This window comes from Haliotis rubra, unplaced genomic scaffold (assembly GCF_003918875.1).
Source record: "Haliotis rubra isolate DU_JTF1 unplaced genomic scaffold, ASM391887v1 Scf43, whole genome shotgun sequence".
NCBI lineage: Eukaryota > Metazoa > Mollusca > Gastropoda > Lepetellida > Haliotidae > Haliotis > Haliotis rubra.
Genome location: NW_025767113.1, coordinates 1097430 through 1119218, shown reverse-complemented (window position 1 = coordinate 1119218; position 21789 = coordinate 1097430). Strand labels below are relative to the sequence as shown.

Here is a 21789-nt window from a genome sequence, read left to right as displayed (position 1 = left end):
TATCAACTTGTTTCGCCCTCTGAGACTGAGAATGGGTGTAAACCCTCCGTCCTTCTTGGTAAGACGAAAATAAGTGGAGTGGAACTTTCCTGATTTGTAAATATTTATTCAAAATATAGTTACAACTGTCGTTGGAATTTTAATGGACATAAAAATGCTAAGAACCCCAAGGAGGATATCTTCTGAAAAAGAATCTAGTGTACCAATGACAACCAGTGTACAAGCTTGCAACATGAAATATTAGTGTAACTGTGGCAACACGTTGTACAATCTTGCAACATGAGTGTAACTCTTGTGACACATTCTACATGGTGTCTATAAGTCTGACCTGCCAACCCTGTGGTCGGTGTTGTCTCGGATCTCCAGCTGCAGAATCGCATGAGAGCGGGATGAGTCGGGGTTCACCCCTGTGGCACCTTTACTTCGAACAGAGTTTCCATAGTCCAGGACCTGTACAAAACAGAAAAACAACAGGGCTAACAGTGGATTAGAAACAATGGCTTCTGACAGTTAAAGGGAGCCTATGTCAGTTGGCAGTGCCAGCAAGTAATATGGAAGTTCTTCATCTACAACTCTCATAGTTTGTGAGGTAAGAGGAACTAACAAGGTAAGAGGAACTAACAAGGTAAGAGGAACTTACAAGGTAAGAGGAACTTACAAGGTTAGTGTAACTAACAAGGTAAGAGGAACTAACAAGGTAAGTGTAACTAACAAGGTAAGAGGAACTAACAAGGTAAGTGTAACTAACAAGGTAAGAGGAACTAACAAGGTAAGTGTAACTAACAAGGTAAGAGGAACTAACAAGGTAAGAGGAACTAACAAGGTAAGAGGAACTAACAAGGTAAGAGGTAACTAACAAGGTAAGAGGAACTAACAAGGTAAGTGTAACTAACAAGGTAAGAGGAACTAACAACAAGTAAGAGGAACTAACAAGGGTAACAAGAGTGTAACTAACAAGGTAAGAGGAACTAACAAGGTAAGGTAAGAGGAACTAACAAGGTAAGAACTAACTAACAAGGGACTAACAATAGGTAAGAGGAACTAACAAGGTAGGTAACTAAACAAGATAAACTAAGGAACTAACAAGGTAAGAGGAACTAACAAGGTAAGTGGAACTAACAAGGTAACAAGAGGAACTAACAAGGTAAGAGGAACTAACAAAGTGTAACTAACAAGGTAAGAGGAACTAACAAGGTAAAGTGTAACTAACAAGGTAAGAGTGGAACTAACAAGGTAAGAGGAACTAACAAGGTAAGAGGAACTAACAAGGTAAGAGGAACTAACTAAGGTAAGAGAACTAACAAGGTAAGTGTAACTAACAAGGTAAGGAGGAACTAACAAGGTAAGTAACTAACAAGGTAAGAGGAACTAACAAGGTAAGAGGGGTAAGAGGGAACTAACAAGGTAAGTGTAACTAACAGAGGACAAACTAACAAGGTAAGAGGAACTGACAAGGTAAGTGTAAGAGGAACTAACAAGGTAAGAGGAACTAACAAGGTAAGTGTAACTAACAAGGTAAGAGGAACTAACAAGGTAAGTGAGAGGAACAAGGTAAGAGGAACTGACAAGGTAAGTGTAACTAACAAGGTAAGAGGAACTAACAAGGTAAGTGTAACTAACAAGGTAAGTAGGAGGAACTAAGGGTAAAGGAACTAACAAGGTAAGTGTAACTAACAAGGTAAGTGGAAAGGTAAAGTGTGTAACTAACAAGGTAAGAGGAACTAACAAGGTAAGAGGAACTAACAAGGTAAGTGTAACTAACAAGGTAAGAGAACTAACAAGGTAAGTGTAACTAACAAGGTAAGAGTAACTAACAAGGTAAGAGGAACTAACAAGGTAAGTGTAACTAACAAGGTAAGTGTAACTAACAAGGTAAGAGGAAGTAACTACAAGGTAAGTAACTAACAAGGGTAAGAGGAACTAACAAGGTAAGAGGAACTAACACTAACTAACAAGGTAAGAGTGTAACTAACAAGATGAGAAACTAACAAGGTAAGAGGAACTAACAAGGTAAGAAGTGAACTAACAAGGTAAGTGTAACTAACAAGGTAAGAGGAACTAACAAGGTAAGAGGAACTAACAAGGTAAGAGGAACTAACAAGGTAAGTGTAACTAACAAGGTAAGTGTAACTAAAGGTAAGTGTAACTAAGGGTAAGTGTAAAGGGAGGGAACAAGGTAAGGAACTTAAGTAAAAGTAACTAACAAGGTAAGAGGAACTAACAAGGTAAGAGGAACTAACAAGGTAAGAGGAACTAACAAGGTAAGGTAACTAACAAGGTAAGGTAAGTGGAACTAACAAGGTAAGAGAGGAACTAACAAGGTAAGTGTAACTAACAAGGTAAAACAAGGTAAGAGTAACTAACAAGTAAGTGGCAAACTAACAAGTAAGTGTAACTAACAACAAGTGTAACTAACAAGGTAAGTGTAACTAACAAGGTAAGTGTAACTAACAAGGTAAGAGGAACTAACAAGGTAAGTGTAACTAACAAGGTAAGAGGAACTAACAAGGTAAGAGGAACTAACAAGGTAAGAGTAACTGACAAGGTAAGTGTAACTAACAAGGTAAGTGGAACTAACAAGGTAAGTGGAACTAACAAGGTAACTAACAAGGTAAGTGTAACTAACAAGGTAAGTGTAACTAACAAGGTAAGAGGTAACTAACAAGGTAAGTAACAAGGTAAGAGTAACTAACAAGGTAAGTGTAACTAACAAGGTAAGTGTAACTAAGTAACAAGGTAACTAACAAGGAGGAACTAACAAGGTGTAACTAACAAGGTAACTAACAAGGTAAGTGGAACTAACAAGGTAAGGTGTAACTAACAAGGTAACAAGAGGAACTAACAAGGTATTAAGTGTAACTAACAAGGTAAGAGGAACTAACTAGAGGAACTAATAATAAGAGTAACTGACACAAGTGTAACTGACAAGGTAAGTGTAACTAACAAGGTAAGTAACTAACAAGGTAAGTGTAACTAACAAGGTAAGAGGAACTAACAAGGTAAGTGTAACTAACAAGGTAAGAGTAACTAACAAGGTAAGAGGAACTAACAAGGTAAGTGTAACTAACAAGGTAAGAGGAACTAACAAGGTAAGAGGAACTAACAAGGTAAGAGGAACTAACAAGGTAAGTGTAACTAACAAGGTAAGTGTAACTAACAAGGTCAGAGGAACTAACAAGGCAGAGGAATTATGGTTAATATTTTAATGTCATGCAGTTCCTCATCTCTGATGTTAATTCCCGTGAAAAGATAAACTGTAATTTTGACCTTCATGTTGGTTATTCTCTCCATTACTCAAAAAAACAAATCAACCTCAATTGTTTGTAGATTCCATCCCTAAACTATGATCACAATTTCTACCTGCTGAACCCCAAAACAAATATATCCCTACACAACAGTGACCAAACCACCTCTTCAAGTCACATCTTAATGTGTGAATAACTTGCTGTTACCATTAAAATTTGCTGAATTTCTATCACTTACATGAGGACTGAGTTGTAACAAAATACATGCACAATGTAGGAAGTGTGTAGTGTTCATTACTATTTCAACCCAACAAATTTTAACTATACATTGTATATTCATACTACTTATCCTATCTCCTGTTATGCACTTTCTTTTGATCTAATGACCTTGGAGTGGAAACAACTTGAAACAGTTTTCAGCCTCTTCTAACAGAACACCACCCAGCTAACTCTATTGTTGTAGGCAGTCGTCATAACCACATGTTCATACAATGGGTGCATCTTGCTCCAGTCATCCATGTCACTCAATAATTTGGCTTCCTTCTCTTGACTTGGAGCCCGGAGCCACCCCAGTAATCTACAAGTGGGGCTGGTCTGGCGGGAATCCAATGTGTGAGATAAGTATTATAAATATACATCCCACATATGGCTGACGGTGGCCACAGATTCCTCTGGTCTGTAGGAAGACTACATCCAGGAGTGGAATACTTCACAAGCAGTCTAGTTGGTTCACAGATTTTCAAGGATGTGATTTCATACTGTATCATTCATCAAAGAACAAATGACTCAAGCTAAAAAGCCAGGCACCCTTGCTTCGCTCTAGAATCCAAGAACCTTTCAGTTTTCAGGAAGGGGAAAGTACTTCAAAAACATCCCCCCAAGACACCCAGCACATGTAAGGAGAGACAGCTCAGGTAGCACCCTGTTCTCTCTAATACAGGATGTCTACACCCTTAGGTGACAAGAAAGAGAATGAAAACAGTTGGGAGACACTGGTGGACAGTTGGGGGTCACATGGTCGACAGTAGGGAGTCACATGGTTGACAGTTGTGGATCACATGGTCGACAGTTGGGGTCACATGGTCGACAGTTGGGGTCACATGGTCGACAGTAAGAGTCACATGGTCGACAGTAGGGAGTCACATGGTCGACAGTTGGGAGTCACATGGTCAACTGGAACAAGACGCATGTTTTCCATATGCCCTCAACAATAGATGGAGCTGGTGTGTGTTTGGTGTTAGAGGAAATATAACACTGTTCAGTTACGCTCAGCTCAACTAAGCCGACCAAGGGGACTAAAGCAGATCAAAGAGACTAGATTAAAACTATCTCTAATTAAGCCTCTTAACGCTAGAAGTGTCAACGAGATGAACTCAGCGAGATTGGTAAACTCAGTGTCATAATGTTGTTATAGTACATGGTTAAATTTCGAGCTATCAGCGCAACTGTACACAAAGGAAAATGTTGAAGTTTGTGACAGTTCGAAAGCGTGGAGATGGAGATGGCCAAAATGTCAGCAGAAAAAACTGAAAACATTGAGGAATTTGTTCACAAACGACGAGGCCGGCCTTCGTTCTTAGGAGAACTTGATGAACTTGTGAGAGAACATGTACATTCCATTCGTGATAACGGGGGAATCATCACCAATAACATTGTTGTGGCTACAGCAAAAGGCATCGTAACTTACGAAAACCGATCACTTCTGGCTGAAAACGGTGGCCCTATCTCAATCACAAAATCTTGGGCAGAATCATTTTTGCAACGTACTGGTTTCGTGAAACGAAAGGGGACGAAAGCTGCCAGAAAACTGCCAATCAACTTTGATGAACAAAAGGAAGAGTTCATTTCTGATGTGGGGGAATCAGTGGCTAAGAACAAAATTCCACCGGAATTGGTTATAAACTTTGATCAGACTGGAGTGAAAATTGTACAGGTTTCCAACTGGACCGTAGCTTCTCAGGGATCTAAACAAGTCGGCATTGTAGGCTTAGAGGACAAATGAGAGATAACATTATTGCTTGGCAGTACAGCCAGCGGAGACATCTTACCCCCACAAATAATTTACCAAGGCCTGACTGACAAATGCCACGCCCACTACAAATTTCCATCAGAATGGCACGTGACCCACCCTCCCAATCACTTGAGCAATGAAAACAGCATGTTGGATTACGTTGATCATGTGCTTGTCACTTACATAAAGGGAATCAAGAAAGAACTCAAACTGCCACTACGCCAGAAATCACTTGTCATCTTTGATGTTTTCACTGCACACCGATGCGAGTCATTCCTCAAGTTGTTAAAACAACGTAACTTCCTGGTCAAGTTCGTTCCGGCTGGCTGCACCGGCGAGCTACAACCAATGGACTTGTCAGTGAATGCTGAGTTCAAGACAGCCATGAAAGCTCAGTTCACGCAGCGGTACGCTGACTGCGTGACAAAGAATTTGAAGGACAAGACCGACAAACATGTTGATTTAAGGATTAGTGTGATGAAGCCGATCCATGCTCGATGGTGAGTGTCCAGCTATGACCAAGTGAAGAAAAACAAAGAGACTGTTGTGCGTGGCTGGTGAGCATCCGGGCTCCTCGACAAAATGTCTGCAGGCAAGTGACTGAGTGAATCGTTGAGAAGACAGTGTTGATAATGTTCTAATAAAGGATAGTGCTTAGAGACAATACGTTTTAAGTATGCTGCATTGTTTTAAATATGTTATATTATGGTATAATATGGAATAAAGTTTCAAAGAACCACGTAAAATCGTTGCCGTTTCTGCGTCTTAAAACTTTTGCGAGGTCAGAACAAGCGCAAAGTTCGTAAAAATATCCTGCTCGCAAAATTTTCTCCTTTTACAGTATATGAATTATGATCACTTTGTTTATTACCCACGGGGTCAACGTATGGATAGTTGCATACTAATCTTGTACGTCACACGAGTGTCGTATCTCGTTGACCTGTGTCGTAACGACTTGACCTGAGATTCTTACGATTTGATTGGATAACCGATGACCTCTCAGTTAGGTCACGTCGTGACGGAACTACTTGTTCATTCATAATAAACACGTGAATTCATTCATTCTACAACTTTGCATTGTGGGAATGTAAATATTGCGAATGTTGCCGTGTGGCTGTTTAATTGTGAGTCGAACTGAGACATCATATCCGTTGCAAAACGTAAATGCAATGTCTCCACCAGTGATGTTAGCCGAGTCAAGCAGTTGCAAACCAAGAAACGGGGTGCTACGGAGTAGTTTACTGTAGGAGGTTGTACGAGAGGCGATGACAAGTGACATGCATCGTGACGTCGGTTACCAAGGGGACAGACGAGAATGACAAAGTGACGTCATTACAGTGTGACGTCATGCAAAAGTGTACTACAGAACGACATTCTGCCGCACCTCTTTATGAAACCGGTTTCGGTATGAAACCATAACAATAACAAAAATACGCTATTTTGTCAACTTAATGCATGTAAGACATGGGTAATAAATAAAATACCACACTCTGACTCATTACATACGAATTATACGAAACTCGTGACCTTCCTATGGTTTCTGTCCTCGCTTTCGCTCGGTCAGATACCATAGGAAGGACACTCGTTTCGTATACAGTGAAGCCTCGTTAATCCGGACGGTTGCGTTTTTCAGTAAATTCGTCCGGATTGCGAATAGTCCGGACTACTGAATCAAGACCCAAGTTGCTTCCCTCACTATTACAAAAACGACACGAATCTGGATACAACAAATAAGCATTTAATGTAAAGCTTAATTCATCACATCAATAATTTTACCGAGTGACATCCGCATGTTGATCCGACGTGTCTGATCACGTCCTTCCTCAGCACAGGTGAGGTAATGTCTAACAAGCGATCTATTGTAGTATGCCTTGAATGTCCGAATTATTCCTGCATCCATCGGTTGAATATGAGACGTGGTATTTGGTCACATTTCGCAAAGTTAGCAAGCACACTTGTGACTTGCAGCATTGTCGTAAAGCAAAATCACTTTAAGTCCATGTGACCGCATCTGTCTGTCGAAGTACATTAACCAATCACAAAACAGCTCACTTGTCATCCACCTTTGTATTGTGGTGTCAATCAAAGTGTAAATGTACAGTATCTTCAGTCGGGAGCTTTTAATGTCTAATTAAAACAACAACCCAGTTGGCCGGTTAATTAAGTAAACATCGCCGGGAGGTGATGTTACGGTTCGTGAACACGACTTACAGCGTCCGGACTGTGAAGCAATTTACTGTTTATTTTACTGATTGGTGACAGCTACTTACCGTCCGGTTCCGGAAACCGAATTTCCGGATCATCGAGGCAAATTATATAGGCATAGATTGGTAACAATCTGAAATCGCCCGGGAGGCGAGACATCCGGATTATCGGAGTCCGGACTAACGGGGCTTCACTGTAATTCGTATGTAATGAGACCTAGTGTAGTATTCTCTATAAATCAGGGTATAGCATTTGTATATCATATGCATATAGCACATACATCACGAGGTTGTTGAAAGTAGGTTATCTGTAATCTACCTAGACTAACGCTCAGTCTCTGAATATATATAATTATTAAAATCTAAATATTTTAGATATTTAAATACTTACCTTACCATAGGTCTTATGCATATTACCTCAAGCTCCGCTTAAAGAGATCAGACAGTCGTTGATTCGCCATTCTATAGAACGGCCACCTCGTGTATCGACGAGTGTACAGGCAACGGAAGTGACGTGATCTCCCCTCCCGCGCAGCGCGGTCCATCCAAAATCACTTTTACTGACCAGGTCCGAAGAGCCCAGAGAGGGGAGGAGCATCCAGCGTTGGGAGGGAGTTACCGCCCTATGGTAAGGTAAGTATTTAAATATCTAAAATATTTAGATTTTAATAAATTTTTAACTTACCTTACCATAGGTCTTATGCATATGGATTCGACAGTAGGACGGCGGTGTCGGGCTCCAGAGGACCGTCCCACGAAAAACCCACATGCCAAGGGAAAACCAGAAGAAACTACTGAATCGCCAGACTGTCGCGAGAAGGCCTGGAACAGGAGACAGATAGTAACTAAAGGCAACCCTAAGGAAAACAAATACACCCAGAGTGTAAGTTAACCTGAAGACCAGAAGGTAAGAAGAAGTAGTTACCTAATGGGCGGTAGGATGGGTGAGTTGCTGAGCAACCACCAGTGGACCAAACGATTGAAGACCTTCCACGTCCTCGGACGGCCAAATCCCCGCAGGTAATGACTAGCGAAGACAGTAGAGGACTTCCAAAACAACCCTCCATGATGGCTGGAACGGTGCAGTTTCTGTGGAGAGCCATGGTGGATGCCAGAGCCCTAATCTCATGCGGATTAGTGGCTGTAGGATGAGGCAGATCTTGCGCATCGTAGGCGGTCAGGATGGTAGTACGGAGCCAGAGCGCAAGCGTATTCTTATTAACTTCACCTTTGGCCACAGAAGACAACGGGATGAACAGTCTCTTACGAGACTGCCTCCTGGAAGATGACTTGGCAATATAAATCTTAAGTGCCCTCACGGGACAAAGCAGCTGTTCCTCAGCCGGAGGTCCTAGAATGGAAGACAAAGGAGGGATGGAGAAGATCCTATCCGGTTGTCCCGCAGCTGGTTCTTGGCCACGAAATCCCAAAGCAGTCCGAGATGAACAAGACCATGCCGTGACTGCTCAAAACGCACCCTGGTGACATCCAATGCGTGGATCTCACTAACCCTAGCTGCTGTGGCCAGGGCCAAGAGAAAGGCTGTCTTCCTGGAGAGGTTCTCAAAAGAAGCCGTGTCCAAGGGCTCATAAGGGGGACCTCTCAGATGACGAAGAACGACGTTTAGGTCCCAAGCCGGAGGACGGAGCTTTGCCTTCTGGTCCTCCAGCTTAAACGCTTTGAGGACGGCGATGAGTTCTGGCACCTTGGAAATCTTTTTGTCGCACTTGACCGCCAGAACGGAGTTAAGAGCCGATAAATAAGTTCCTATAGTGTTGCCCTTGAGACGCCGGGACTTCCGAAGAAAGAGAAGGAACTCTGCTATAAACTGAGGAGAAGCCTTCAACGGGTCCTTGGACTTCTGTGCACAAAACTTCTCAAAAGAAACCCACTTATCATCATAGAGTGATCTTGTGGAGACTCGATGAGCACGAGCAATAACCTTGGCGACACCCGTGGAGAAGCCCTTGGCCTTCAGCGCCTTTTGCAGATGATCCAACCGCACAGATGAAACCGAGTCGGATCGGGATGCCACTGTCGACTGTGGGGATGCCTGAGCAGGTGAGGCCAGTCTGGTAACTGTTGCGGACTTCTTTCGGCGAGACGGCGCAGATCTGGGAACCAGGTTCTGGCTGGCCACCAAGGCGCGACCAAAAGCAGACGAATCGTCTCTGTCCGCTTGACCTTTGCTATTACCGCTGGCAACAGAACTGGTGGTGGAAAGGCGTACACGTCCAGACCCTCCCACGACAAGGACATGGCGTCGACCGCCCATGCCGCTGGATCTGGAATCGGAGACACGTACAACGGCAGCTGTGTGTTGAAGCGAGTCGCAAACAGGTCGATCAGAGGGCGGCCGTGACTGTGACAAAGAAGTTTGAACGCTTCTGGATGTAGCATCCACTCTGTTGGAGACGGTTTGCCCGGCCTTGAGAGAGCGTCTGCCAAAACGTTCTTGCACCCTGGGATGTGTCGGGCTCTGGCGCTGATGCCATTGTCGTCCAGGAGACTGGCCAGCTGGAACGTCTGCTCCAACAACTGTTTGGACCTGGTCGTTCCCTGATTGTGAATCAACCACACCACCGTGGAATTGTCCGACGCTATCAGGAGCCTGGTGTTCCGCAACAGAGGCACCCAGTGTCGAACCGCTAAAATGACTGCTTGCAGCTCCAAGTTGTTGATGTGCCATCCTAGCTCGGTGCCTGACCACAGCCCCGAGGTGGTCTGGTCGTTGAGGTGAGCACCCCAACCTTGAAGAGACGCATCTACGAACAGTTCGTGATCGTGAACAAACTCTGTCAAGGAGACTCCTGCGCAGACGTTCGACTCGACAGTCCACCAACGGAGGTAAGCGTGGAGATGCAGGGGCAAAAGGAACCTCAACTGAAGGTCGTCCGCCTGGATGTAAGGCAACAGGAAGCGCTGTAACGGCCGAAGCATCAAGCGACCTCTGAGCGTCAAGTCCTGGGCTGAGGTGAGGAGACCTAAGAGGGACTGCCACTCCCTGAGCACGAGCGGCTGGGATAGACCTCGGTTGGCGAAACTGACAATCTTTCTCCAGCGATCTAGCGGAATCCTGACAAGGTCGCAATGTGTCAGGAAGAGGCCTCCTATAAACGTCAGTTCCTGGGACGGCTCCAGGTGGGATTTGTCTATGTTGATAATCCATCCCAGTTGCTGCAAGAGATGAATGGCAAAGTGCATCTGTTTGCGAAGCAACTGAGGGTCGAGGTGGTTCATGAGACAGTCGTCTATATAAGGGTCGAAGTCGATGCCCCTGAGATGGAGGAACCGGGTGATCGGCGAGGTAATCCGAGTAAAAAGCCACGGGGCCGTGGAAATTCCAAATGGAAGCACTTTCCACTGGTAGTGGGACCCGTTGAAAAAGAACCTCAGGTACTTTCTGTGACGGTGGTAAATGGGCACATGCAGGTAGGCATCCTGAAGGTCGAGGCTGGCCAACCAGACCCTGGGCGCAAGCTTGGCTCGTAGCTGTTCCAGGGACACCATGCGGAAGTGAGGCGGTTCCGAAAGATAAAGGTGGTTGAAAACTGCCATGTTGTGAATCATGCGTAGTTTCCCTGAGTCCTTCTTGGGAACCAGGAAGATTGGTGAGTAGAACCCCGGGGACTGTCGGGGGTCTAGCACTGTCTCTATAGCTTGTTTGCGTAACAGAGTGTGGATGCTGTCTGCTAGCAGTAACTGTTGGTCTGGAGCATACACACGTGACTGGGGCGTTGAAGTCAGAGGCGGCGACACGGCGATTGGCAGCTTGTAACCGGTCCTGAGAATGTTGGTGATAAACGGGTCTTCCAGGATTGTCCAATTGGGCCAGAAGATCCCCAGTCTCCCGCCTACTGGAGTAGGGACGAACCGCACGACTGGGGCGGAGGTCCCAGTCGTGTTGGGTCGCAACTTCAGCGACCGAAGCAAGGGCGCCCCCTACTACCTGCCGGGCGCCGAAGGGGGTCCCGGGACGATCCTGCTGACGGTGCTGAAAAACAGGTTCGATCTGCCACGGCCACGCCCTTCTGCCAGAGGCTTCGCGGGACGGAGTCTCTTCGGGACGTAACGGGCGCTTTGCCTCTACCCCTTGCAGATGATCTGCCCTCTTAAAGGCCGAACTCAAAGCTTCGAACGTGAGACAAAGAAACCTCCGTGATTGGTAAGCTCTGCATGTTCCTTATACACCTCGAATGCCGCCATTAAAGAGGAAACGAGACGCTTAAAGGGGCTCTTAACAGTTTCCTTTAAACTCTTCCTGCCAAGAACAGGGCTCCAGGAAACCCATCCGCCGAACAACCGTTGTCATGGCCAGAGAGCCCCGGAGGTGCGCCAGCAAATCATGCAACACCTTGCCCTGCCATTTGAAACAGGGTGGTAAGATGTTCTAACCTTGACGTGTTGTCTTCCGTCAGATCCCAAGCAGCAGCCGGTTGCCGAGGCCAACGCTGATACCGGCTTCAACATCCGCTTGAGTTCTGCATCAATGGCCAACATCTTGGAGTCCTGCACTCGGTAGGATGCCTGTGGGGAAGCCGATAAAGCGCTTTGAGGGACTCGTCATGAGCCGCGCCTCCATCGGCAAAATCCAAACTATGAATCTTATAGTCTCCTTTGGCGTGACTTAGGAGCCTTTATCGTGGTATTGAGAGACAAAGTAGCAAAATCAGCGCCCAAAGAAGCCACAGCATCGGCCACCATCGGGTGAGGCGGGAGGAGTAACTCCGAGAAGACCGAATAGCCTTCGGTCGGCCCGAACCTGAAGAGGGAGAAGGACAATCCGCAGTCTGTCGGCAATCCAGTCGAACACAGCAGAGAGAGGGAGGTAGGTGCCCCCATCATCATCATCCTCTTGCAACATTTCCTCATTATAATCGGAGAAAATAGCTCCTCAGTGTCCTCCCAGGACACGGTAGGAGCAGTAAATCGCTGACCCGGTGGGCTTCGAGTGGGCGACCGATGACAACTGAGAAGCAGCACTCAAAGTAACTGTCGGGAACGGACGCCGCGGCAAGCGCTTAACAGGAGGTGACCTTGAACGGACCGACGGTATCGCCTACCACGCATCGGTGATCCGTGGCGCTCCCTATCCTTGGAACGCACGGGAGAGCGGAGACCTTGAGTCAGACCGACGACAGCTTAAGAGAAGTATCCGAACTAAGACGAGGACTCCTAGACCGATGATGCTGCCGAGGAGACCTGGAACGAGATCGCCGAGAACGATGGGAACGCCGGCGCCCTGACGCCGGGAACGCTTCTTCCATTAACTGACGTTGTAGGTTCTCCTCTCTAGACACTGTAGCCTTCCTGGGGATACGTAGTTCGCCAAAGGCCGGAGTTGGCTGGCGCTGGCGCCGGTACAGGCGTCGGCCAGCGCGGCGTCGGCGTCGGCGCCGGCATAGGCGCCCGGCGTCCGCGATGGGCTGCCGGGCGAGGCATCGACGCTGGTTGAAGCAACAAGTCAGCAACTGGAGAATCTGGGTGCCACAGGCGCCGGGCGCAGGGACAAAGCTAGGCAACGGCGCTGGAACGGTGCTAGTTTGGCCCGCAGCTGCCGCAAAAAGGAGCGTCCGGCAACTTCTGAACCTCTGGATGCGACAAAGCGTCCGGGTGGGATAGGTCAACAAAGGCGCCAGACGAAGCGCTTTGGCTTCAGGCGCCAGCAAACGAGGCGCAGGGGTGGACGGGCTGATCTATCACAGGAGAAGAACGTCCGACCGGGCGACGAGGGGAGAAGACCGAGTCCACAGAAGAAACAGGGGAAGACATTTTCCTCCTCCGCTGTGACAAGCGTTTCTTCTTAGCTGAGGTAGGCCTTGAAATCTGCGACGGACAGCGAGTACAAAAGTGACAGCGCCACAATGGAACAGGCAACAGTCGCGACAGTCTGGGCACCAGGGGTGTGGGTCCTTGGCAGACTTCTGCACCTTGCAGATGCAACAAAACTGCCGGGTCATGCACACCAAAAGCTGTAACACACAAATGTGAAACGTAAAAAACCTAGAAACAACCCCTGCAGACGAAAAAATGGAAGCACCCCTCCCACAAGAATGGGCACGCCCAAGTAAGTGGGACAGTCGTGTAAACAACCAAGATGGCTGCCCCCACACTGAGCCGGAAAAAGCGTGAAAAAACACACAAATTAGGCAAGAAAAAAGGAGGTACACAAAAACAAGCATGAAACAGAAGGTGGAAGAACCCTAGAGGTATCAAAACACCCAAACATGCCACGTGGAAAAAACTCGGAACGTGGGGACACACCCCAAGCCGAAGTGAAAAACATAAACACGAGGTAGCCAGGTAAGTGAAGTTACTTGTAAATTATGTTCTTCACCCACAGAGAAGAGACATAAGATAGAAAAACATACATACCAATAACTTTAATATCTGAAATCTATTAGTAAGTGTCTGAAAACTTAGCGAAACAAAAACGTCTGACAAGCAAGACGCTTGAAGTAAAAGTGATTTTGGATGGACCATGCTTGCGCGGGAGGGGAGATCACGTCACTTCCGTTGCCTGTACACTCGTCGATACACGAGGGGGCCGTTCTATAGAATGGCGAATCAACGACTGTCTGATCTCTTTAAGGGAGCTTGAGGTAATATGCATAAGACCTATGGTAAGGTAAGTTAAAAATTTTTGATAATAACAAATAAACCTGTTTAAATTGAATAGGAGCCATAGTGAGATGGAGATCTAGGCTAGATTCATTTATGGCTTTAGCATTGCAGGGTAAACTAGGCAGTAGGGAAAAAACGTGGTTCAGGGACTATAGTATAATCTACCTTGACAAGCCCTGCTACATCACTGACTTCAGTCTCCATCAGTCCTGCGATGCACACGTGATTAGAGCCATCTTCACGTGCATGGAGTCTAGAAATAAACATGACCAGACTTAAAAAATGTTCGTGACTAACAACTAAAGGAGGTCAAATACTTACCCTAACACAATGTTTAAGATCTGTCAGTACGTTTGTGGGAAACAAACTAATGTTTTAAAGAGATATTAAATATTTATATTAATATCAGATCTAATATCATACAGTGGCTATCAAAACCCTCCCCCACAACTGCTAACAATGAAACAAACTGTTACCTGTTCCTCCTGTTGAGGAGGTCAAAGAGCTGGCCACAGTAGATCTCGAAGAAGCTGACCCACACATGGAGGCCATCCCCATACTGCTTGGATTCAATGATGGAGAAAATGTCTGTGGACGCCAGCAGGTATAATCCAGGTACATTCTCATTCCCCATCATGGTGTGGGTCTTCCCTGCCCCAGTCTGACCATAGGCAAAGCAGGTGGCACTACCACTGTGGGGAAAACAAGTTCGGAAAAATCTTTAATGCTGAAATCCATACAATTTGAAGAATGTTTTCGTGAGCATATTATTTTCAGGTGTCCTAGATATTTCTCAGGCCTTATGCAATATTCTAAATAGTGCAATAAAGAACAAATGACTTATGAAATGATATATAATAAAGTCTGTTTGGCGATGCAATGTCTGCTTGCTTGTAAAAACACTGCCTGATGTTTCACACAAATCTGTAGACGTTTATTATGTGTGAGTGCTTATCTCAACAAACTTGGATGCAAGATATTTGACTCTATGTCATAAATGTATTGTGTATTGTTCTGGCCAAAGGTTCCACATTTCTGAATATAATATTTACAATATGGATAATAATTTCTGTTGATCTGTCATGTTTAATAAACATGCTTAATTTGATGACAAAGTAACTTAAAAAGAAGTGTGTCATTAGTTGTATCTGAACTCGTCAAATAGATTCCAAACAACTCTATAGCTTGTGTTATAGATATGAACCCTGGAAAAGCATGTTAAGTGTTTAACACCATTATGATGGACACAGGTGCATTTTATCAGTAATACTAAAAGACATTATTGACAGTATCAACATGACTGATAAGAAACGAGTGAGGAACATCTATTTACCCACAACTAGTCAAATGAAGTTTTCATGTATTTGTTTGCTTTGAAAGTAATTAAAAAGAACATGGTTTATCTTACTTATTAAATACACTGTTGATTAAAGGTCTTGCAGCTCGCACATATACATCTTCATTGGAACAGTTTTCATCAAATACTTCATCAAAGAAAAATTCATGCTGGAACAGAAACAAAATTAGAAATAATTTCCATAAACTCATCATGAAAAAGTGAGTTAGGTTTAATGCTGCTTTAATGTTTAATGCTGAGGGATAGATGTGTCAGACACCTACCACTTTGGTGAAGGCTACAAGTACTGGTATCATGTTGACAAATCACAGCAAACCATGATTTAAAACAATGATCATAGGTTTGTGGCTTGCCCAATGAACTCAACTCGACATACCAAATTATAGCACCTCAGATGGCTGGGAATTTGTGCCCTCACCAATGAAATAAATAGAATGAAACATCATAACCATGAATAACTTGAAATCACTCTAAGCTTCATGATATTTCACCCAAAATGTATCTTAAATCATTTGATGCTTATATACACCCTAGTTCAGTCTGTATATCAGAGCTGTATGGTTTGACAGAATTCTGTATACTTGCAAAGTTTCCTCTCTGCAGTTTAAATGGTTTGTGAACATTAGTATACATGTATTAACACCAGGGAATAGGGTTTCTGAGGAAATTCCCATTTGTGCACTGTATCTTATGGTTGTTTGAAGTCTTGGCGTAAAAAAATCCCTGAACACTGATCACATGCATGTCATTGATACCAGTGTCAAGGTATGCAAAAAGGAATGAAATGAGGTGAATGGAGGTTATAATTTCTGGAGGGACAGACGATTTTGTCACAATTAATATAAATTTATTGACCTGAATGAAATTTTGAGTGAAAGTATTCAACTAGATCACAAACAAAAGTCCAGTAATACAATGAAAATGTTTTATTATATGAGTGTAAAAACAGGATTAACTGAAGTACTTCAATAGCTTTTCATTGATATTCCAATACCGAGGACTGATCATTGGTTGCTGGTCTGGCTCATGTACCGGACATGACATTTTGATAGAGTTTTTTAGGATGCAGTTAGGATATATGAGATCAGCTTATACAATACGACCGCTCAGGACATGAGGCTCATCATCACATCAACTCATTGCTTGGACAACAGTCAGATTTATCAAACTTGAGGTTCAGGAATTCTTGTATCATCATTATTCATTTTAACCTTGGCCTGAATGACTTCAAAATTGACACAGGAATATTTTCATCTACTGAGAAATCCCCCTGGTTAATACCATCATGAAAATGGTATGACAACATTTGATTACTCTATATATTTTCAGCAATTCTGAATTACAAAACATGCCTTGTCCTTAATCACCATACTAACTGTCCACTTTATCTGCTACACAATGAATATTAAATAACTTTCTGAATAAATAGTTTATGGATACTTTTCATAAATAAATATTCATTTACCTGTAAAGTGAAGGCTGTGAGATCAACTGCCTGCTTTGGTTCATTAACAACAACAGAATTTGTCCCCTCAGTCTGTAATATATCATCGTCTCCATGCCTCTCCTCTCTGTGTGATACGGGTCTTTTCCTCACACAAACACGAATCCTATCCTCCACACCTCGCGATGGTGTGGATGATGCTGGTTTAGACTTAGTCCTTAGTGTTCCTTTAGGAACGCCATAGTTATACCCTGTGTGCTTGACTCTCTCTACCTGTCCTCGAGTTTGCTTTGAAACTGTGCTAGGTCTTGCTACATGACGTGGAATATTCTGTTCGTCTGATTGAACTGCTTCATCACTAGATTCATCAGAACTTGATTCTGTCAGTAACTGTAACATATCAACATAGGAGGCAGCAGAAAAGTTTGGTGTTCTGTCTGTCACGGTGACGTCTCTTGTTGCTTCCAGGCCTCGGGATACACCACTTTGTCCTGCTGCTGGATTGGGACTTCTACTCGCCCTCCTGGGTTGTGACGTTTTCCGGGAGATATTACTTGATAGTTGTGGATCAGAGATTTGTGTTCTACTTGCATTATGAACAGATTTTATTATGTTTATCAGCTCTGTCATCCGACGTCTATCATCTACTGAAGTTATTCCCATTACTGTGCAATCATGTAGACTCAATCTTGACAAAGTCTCTGAACGTGTTATTCCGTTAGCACGAAAAGTTGGATAATATTTCTCCAATCTTGCTTCTCGAAGACACTCATATAAAGTCCCCATTTTGATCTTGAAAGTTTGGTTTCTGCAAATGATACTAATGTATTTAAATACTGTCCAGAAGAAATGTAAGCCACATTATACTATTAACAGTCAAACAATGTTGTGTCAAACTTTGTGCCTTCAAACATACACTTGTCTTGAAATAAAAGTTTGGTCAATGTGTTTTCCTGTTGTTATCATTTTGCATTGTGCCAAACCGCAGATAGCTTGAAGCATTTGTGCAGGTTCCTTGAACTTCGACACAACAGTATTTGACAAAAGTTCAAACAATAAGTAGATTTCAAAACACCATGTCATTTTTGCATTTCATCTTACCAATAGTAACATATATAATGACAACCCTTGGAAACTAACAAGAAATAATTGTACTTACTAATAACTGCATATACCAGTAACTTACGGGACCACATGGGACAGTGCACTATAGTTATCAATATCATGGTGAAAGAAAAAGAGAGAAATAATCAATGTGACATGCCTTCAGTGCCAGTCGTTATTAATAAGGATGACATACACATCATTTGAGCCAACTTCCTGTAGATATAGTACGAACAGACCTGGAAAGATGCCAAAGTTTTTATGTTCATAAAACCTAAAATAACTGACTGCAATGACATCCTGAAGTTAGAAGTGCTTGAACAATCACCTTTGACTAAGTTTTAGGTGTATCTCCGTAGGTAGTCATGTTACAGAACTCATGTGTTGTACATGTCCTCGGCCATCTTCTACGGGAAGTTAACAATACACAATGAATGATCGAACTGTATGTAGTGATATTCATGTTTAGGCTTGTTATTTTAGCCTTCAGCCATTGGACCAAATCTTATATGCTTTCCTCTACGATTCAACAAGCACGTCTTAGAATGTTTCAGCGATTTATTATAGAGAAACAGTGAGCACACTTTATTATGGCTGAAACACACTACTCTAAAATATAGATAAAAAATGAAGTTTTATATCGCCACTGTTAGTTTGTTTACAACTCAAGCCGCCATTTTGAATTCCGCGCCGATGGTGATAACGTGTAAGTGAGATGTCTGTATAAACTACATTCATATTTTAAACTTGATAATAATTCGACCAATTATCAACCTATACACGATATATTATAACTTCATTAAAAATACACAATTATTAAACTAATCTTGTATACTATTACTGTAACGACTATTGACGTTCATGTTAGTTTAAATAATGATAAAGTTATCTTCAATATAACATTTCTTGTATTAAATCTTTAATTTTACAAAATTCTATAAAATTAAAATGAGTTTTATTAAAAGATCGGTATGTTACGGGTTTGGTTACGATAATACGAAACACACACTTCCCTCATTGTTATAATTCTCTACGAATATATGAGGCTCGAGCCTGCAAGCTCCATGCAGTGACGAATGTTATTTGCTTTATATGATACAAATGAACCGCAGTGTTGGAAGTTGTACATAGTTTGTTTTGCCTTATACAGCGTTTGTAGCATTTATATGATATATGCACGACTCTCGAGGAGCATGATCAAACCATGACATCTAACGTTGTAGTTGCAGCTGGCTTTATCATATTTAGACGTTTTGAAAAACAGATCCAATATTTACTCCTGCGAGCGTCTTATGGTAGTAGACACTGGACACCCCCAAAAGGTACGTTGTGTATCATCATGCTAAAGATGATAAAAGCTATGAGAAGTTTTCTTTTCTGTAATAAATTACGAATAAGACTTTAACAATGCTCACATTGACCTCTTGTATTTTGTTGGACCTGAAAATGTGTCATGTTAAGTATGGAGGTAACTACGTAAATATATAATATTTATCCAGGAGAACCCTCTATGAAACTAGTGTAGAACCCTTCGTGTTGGGAACAGTATGTTAACCATTTGTAATTGCAGGTCACGTCGATGAAGGAGAGGGAGAATTTGAAACTGCCTTACGCGAAACAGCGGAGGAAGCAGGTTTGAAAAAGGAGCAACTGAACATTTATGAAGACTATCAGAAAACACTTAAGTATGATGTACGAGGGAAGCCCAAAAGGTTGTGTACTGGCTTGCTGAGTTGAAGAAGCCAGACGATCCAGTTATGTTATCAGAAGAGCACACAGAGTATAAATGGTTGCCGATCAATGAAGCTTGTGACACAGCCAGGTTCAGAGAGATGCAACATGCCCTTTCTGATGTGAATAGTTACTTGGAATCTAAACCAGATATAGGTAAACAAATACACCAGCAATAGACAGACAGACAGACTTTATTGTGTAATCAGGCTTCAAGCCAACAATACATATATTTATGTAATAATACAAAAAGAGATTTATTCTTAGTCAGAATATAAGAATTATACATGTATAGTTATAGGGGAGAAGACCACACCAAAATATCTTTAGTAGTTAGTTACGTTTGGTGCCCTTTCAAGAACCATCTTTCATATTGTCAAAGAGGGTCAGCATTTCTGAAAACAATGATATTATTTTTGTTCAGACTGATTTTCATCCCAATAACATCACAAAATGTTAATTTTCTCTTTCACCTGCATTAATGAGTCTGAAACCATTGGCACCTCTTCAGCATACATTAGTTTTTGTTTAACTGTTTAAACTGTCTTCTTTTTGTTCTATAGATATCAGTGTTATGCATAAAATTTGTGTTTCCAAGTGTTCTATCAACAACAATTGTTTAAGACATTCTTGTTCATTATTCCACCATGATGTGAAAAGCTGTATACTTCTTATGCTCTTCCCTACATTGTTCTGCAGTGTGATAAATCTTTACAATAGCATTGTGGTATTTTTTCATCTATAGTATGTTGATTTTTGTTCACAGCTCTCCACAAACCAACACCAAAACCTATCAAAATATTTGATTCATGCATGCATGCACACACACAGCAGTGCTGGTTAACAGTGTTAAGGGAGTCTGGATCAGGACCCCTGCAACACCCCCCTCACTCTCTCTGGGTCTGCCTATGCAGTGTAAACAAAGAACGACAGTCTTTTCTCAGACCATGTGATAATGTTTTAAAATGGTACACTTAGCTTCAAAATTATCATATATATTAGACTGATGTTGTTCCTTTTAACTAACCCATCCCTTTCAAACACATAAATTCTGCCTCTCATACTTCCACATGTCTTTGTGTTAGGTCTAGCAGTTCTGTGATGGAAAACCGGACTGAAAGTTGCAGAAATGACGGACTTCTACACAGATTCACAAAACTACTATCTTACAGTGAGCAGAAACGTTTAAAGGTGGCATGCATCCTGGTACTTTAAATGTAAATACAAGTCTTAACAAGAAGAAGAACAAGTTTTATGGATTGCCAACTTCTTTCTTGCAGTAGTACTTGCTTGATGATGGGGTGCAGTAGTACTTGCTTGATGATGGGGTTAGCATCAACACTGAACACGTCTATTGCAATAGTACTTGCTTGATGATGGGGTTAGCATCAACACTGAACACGTCTATTGCAGTAGTACTTGCTGGATGATGGGGTTAGCATCAACACTGAACACGTCTATTGCAGTAGTACTTGCTTGATGATGGGGTTAGCATCAACACTGAACACGTCTATTGCAGTAGTACTTGCTGGATGATGGGGATAGCATCAGCACTGAACACGTCTATTGCAGTAGTACTTGCTGGATGATGGGGTTAGCATCAACACTGAACACGTCTATTGCAGTAGTACTTGCTGGATGATGGGGTTAGCATCAACACTGAACACGTCTATTGCAGTAGTACTTGCTGGATGATGGGGTTAGCATCAACACTGAACACGTCTATTGCAGTAGTACTTGCTGGATGATGGGGTTAGCATCAACACTGAACACGTCTATTGCAGTAGTACTTGCTTGCACTTCTTAACTGCGTCTATTGGTAGTACTTAATGATGATGGGGTTAGCATCAACACTGAACACGTCTATTGCAGTAGTACTTGCTTGATGATGGGGTTAGCATCAACACTGAACACGTCTATTGCAGTAGTACTTGCTGGATGATGGGGTTAGCATCAACACTGAACACGTCTATTGCAGTAGTACTTGCTGGATGATGGGGTTAGCATCAGCACTGAACACGCCTATTGCAGTAGTACTTGCTGGATGATGGGGTTAGCATCAACACTGA

General features: G+C 42.9%; 2 protein-coding genes across 2 annotated transcripts in view; one reads left to right on the top strand and one right to left on the bottom strand.

Moving 5' to 3' along the window:
* Nucleotides 1-18779, bottom strand: part of LOC124288998 — a 36028-nt gene extending 17249 nt beyond the window's left edge. Inside the window, 6 exon segments of the mRNA XM_046725594.1 lie at nt 329-450; nt 14250-14337; nt 14561-14776; nt 15493-15590; nt 16907-17693; nt 18318-18779. Coding sequence (XP_046581550.1) covers nt 329-450; nt 14250-14337; nt 14561-14776; nt 15493-15590; nt 16907-17671 — 1289 coding nt within the window. The 5' untranslated portion in view covers nt 17672-17693; nt 18318-18779.
* Nucleotides 18780-19075: 296 nt separating this feature from the next.
* On the top strand, nt 19076-20440 carry LOC124289006 (bis(5'-nucleosyl)-tetraphosphatase [asymmetrical]-like). Its single transcript, XM_046725602.1, is given in 3 exon segments — nt 19076-19311; nt 19560-19700; nt 19703-20440. Coding segments are annotated over 3 exon segments (456 nt in total). The 5' UTR covers nt 19076-19193; the 3' UTR covers nt 19900-20440.
* Nucleotides 20441-21789: the final 1349 nt, after the last annotated feature.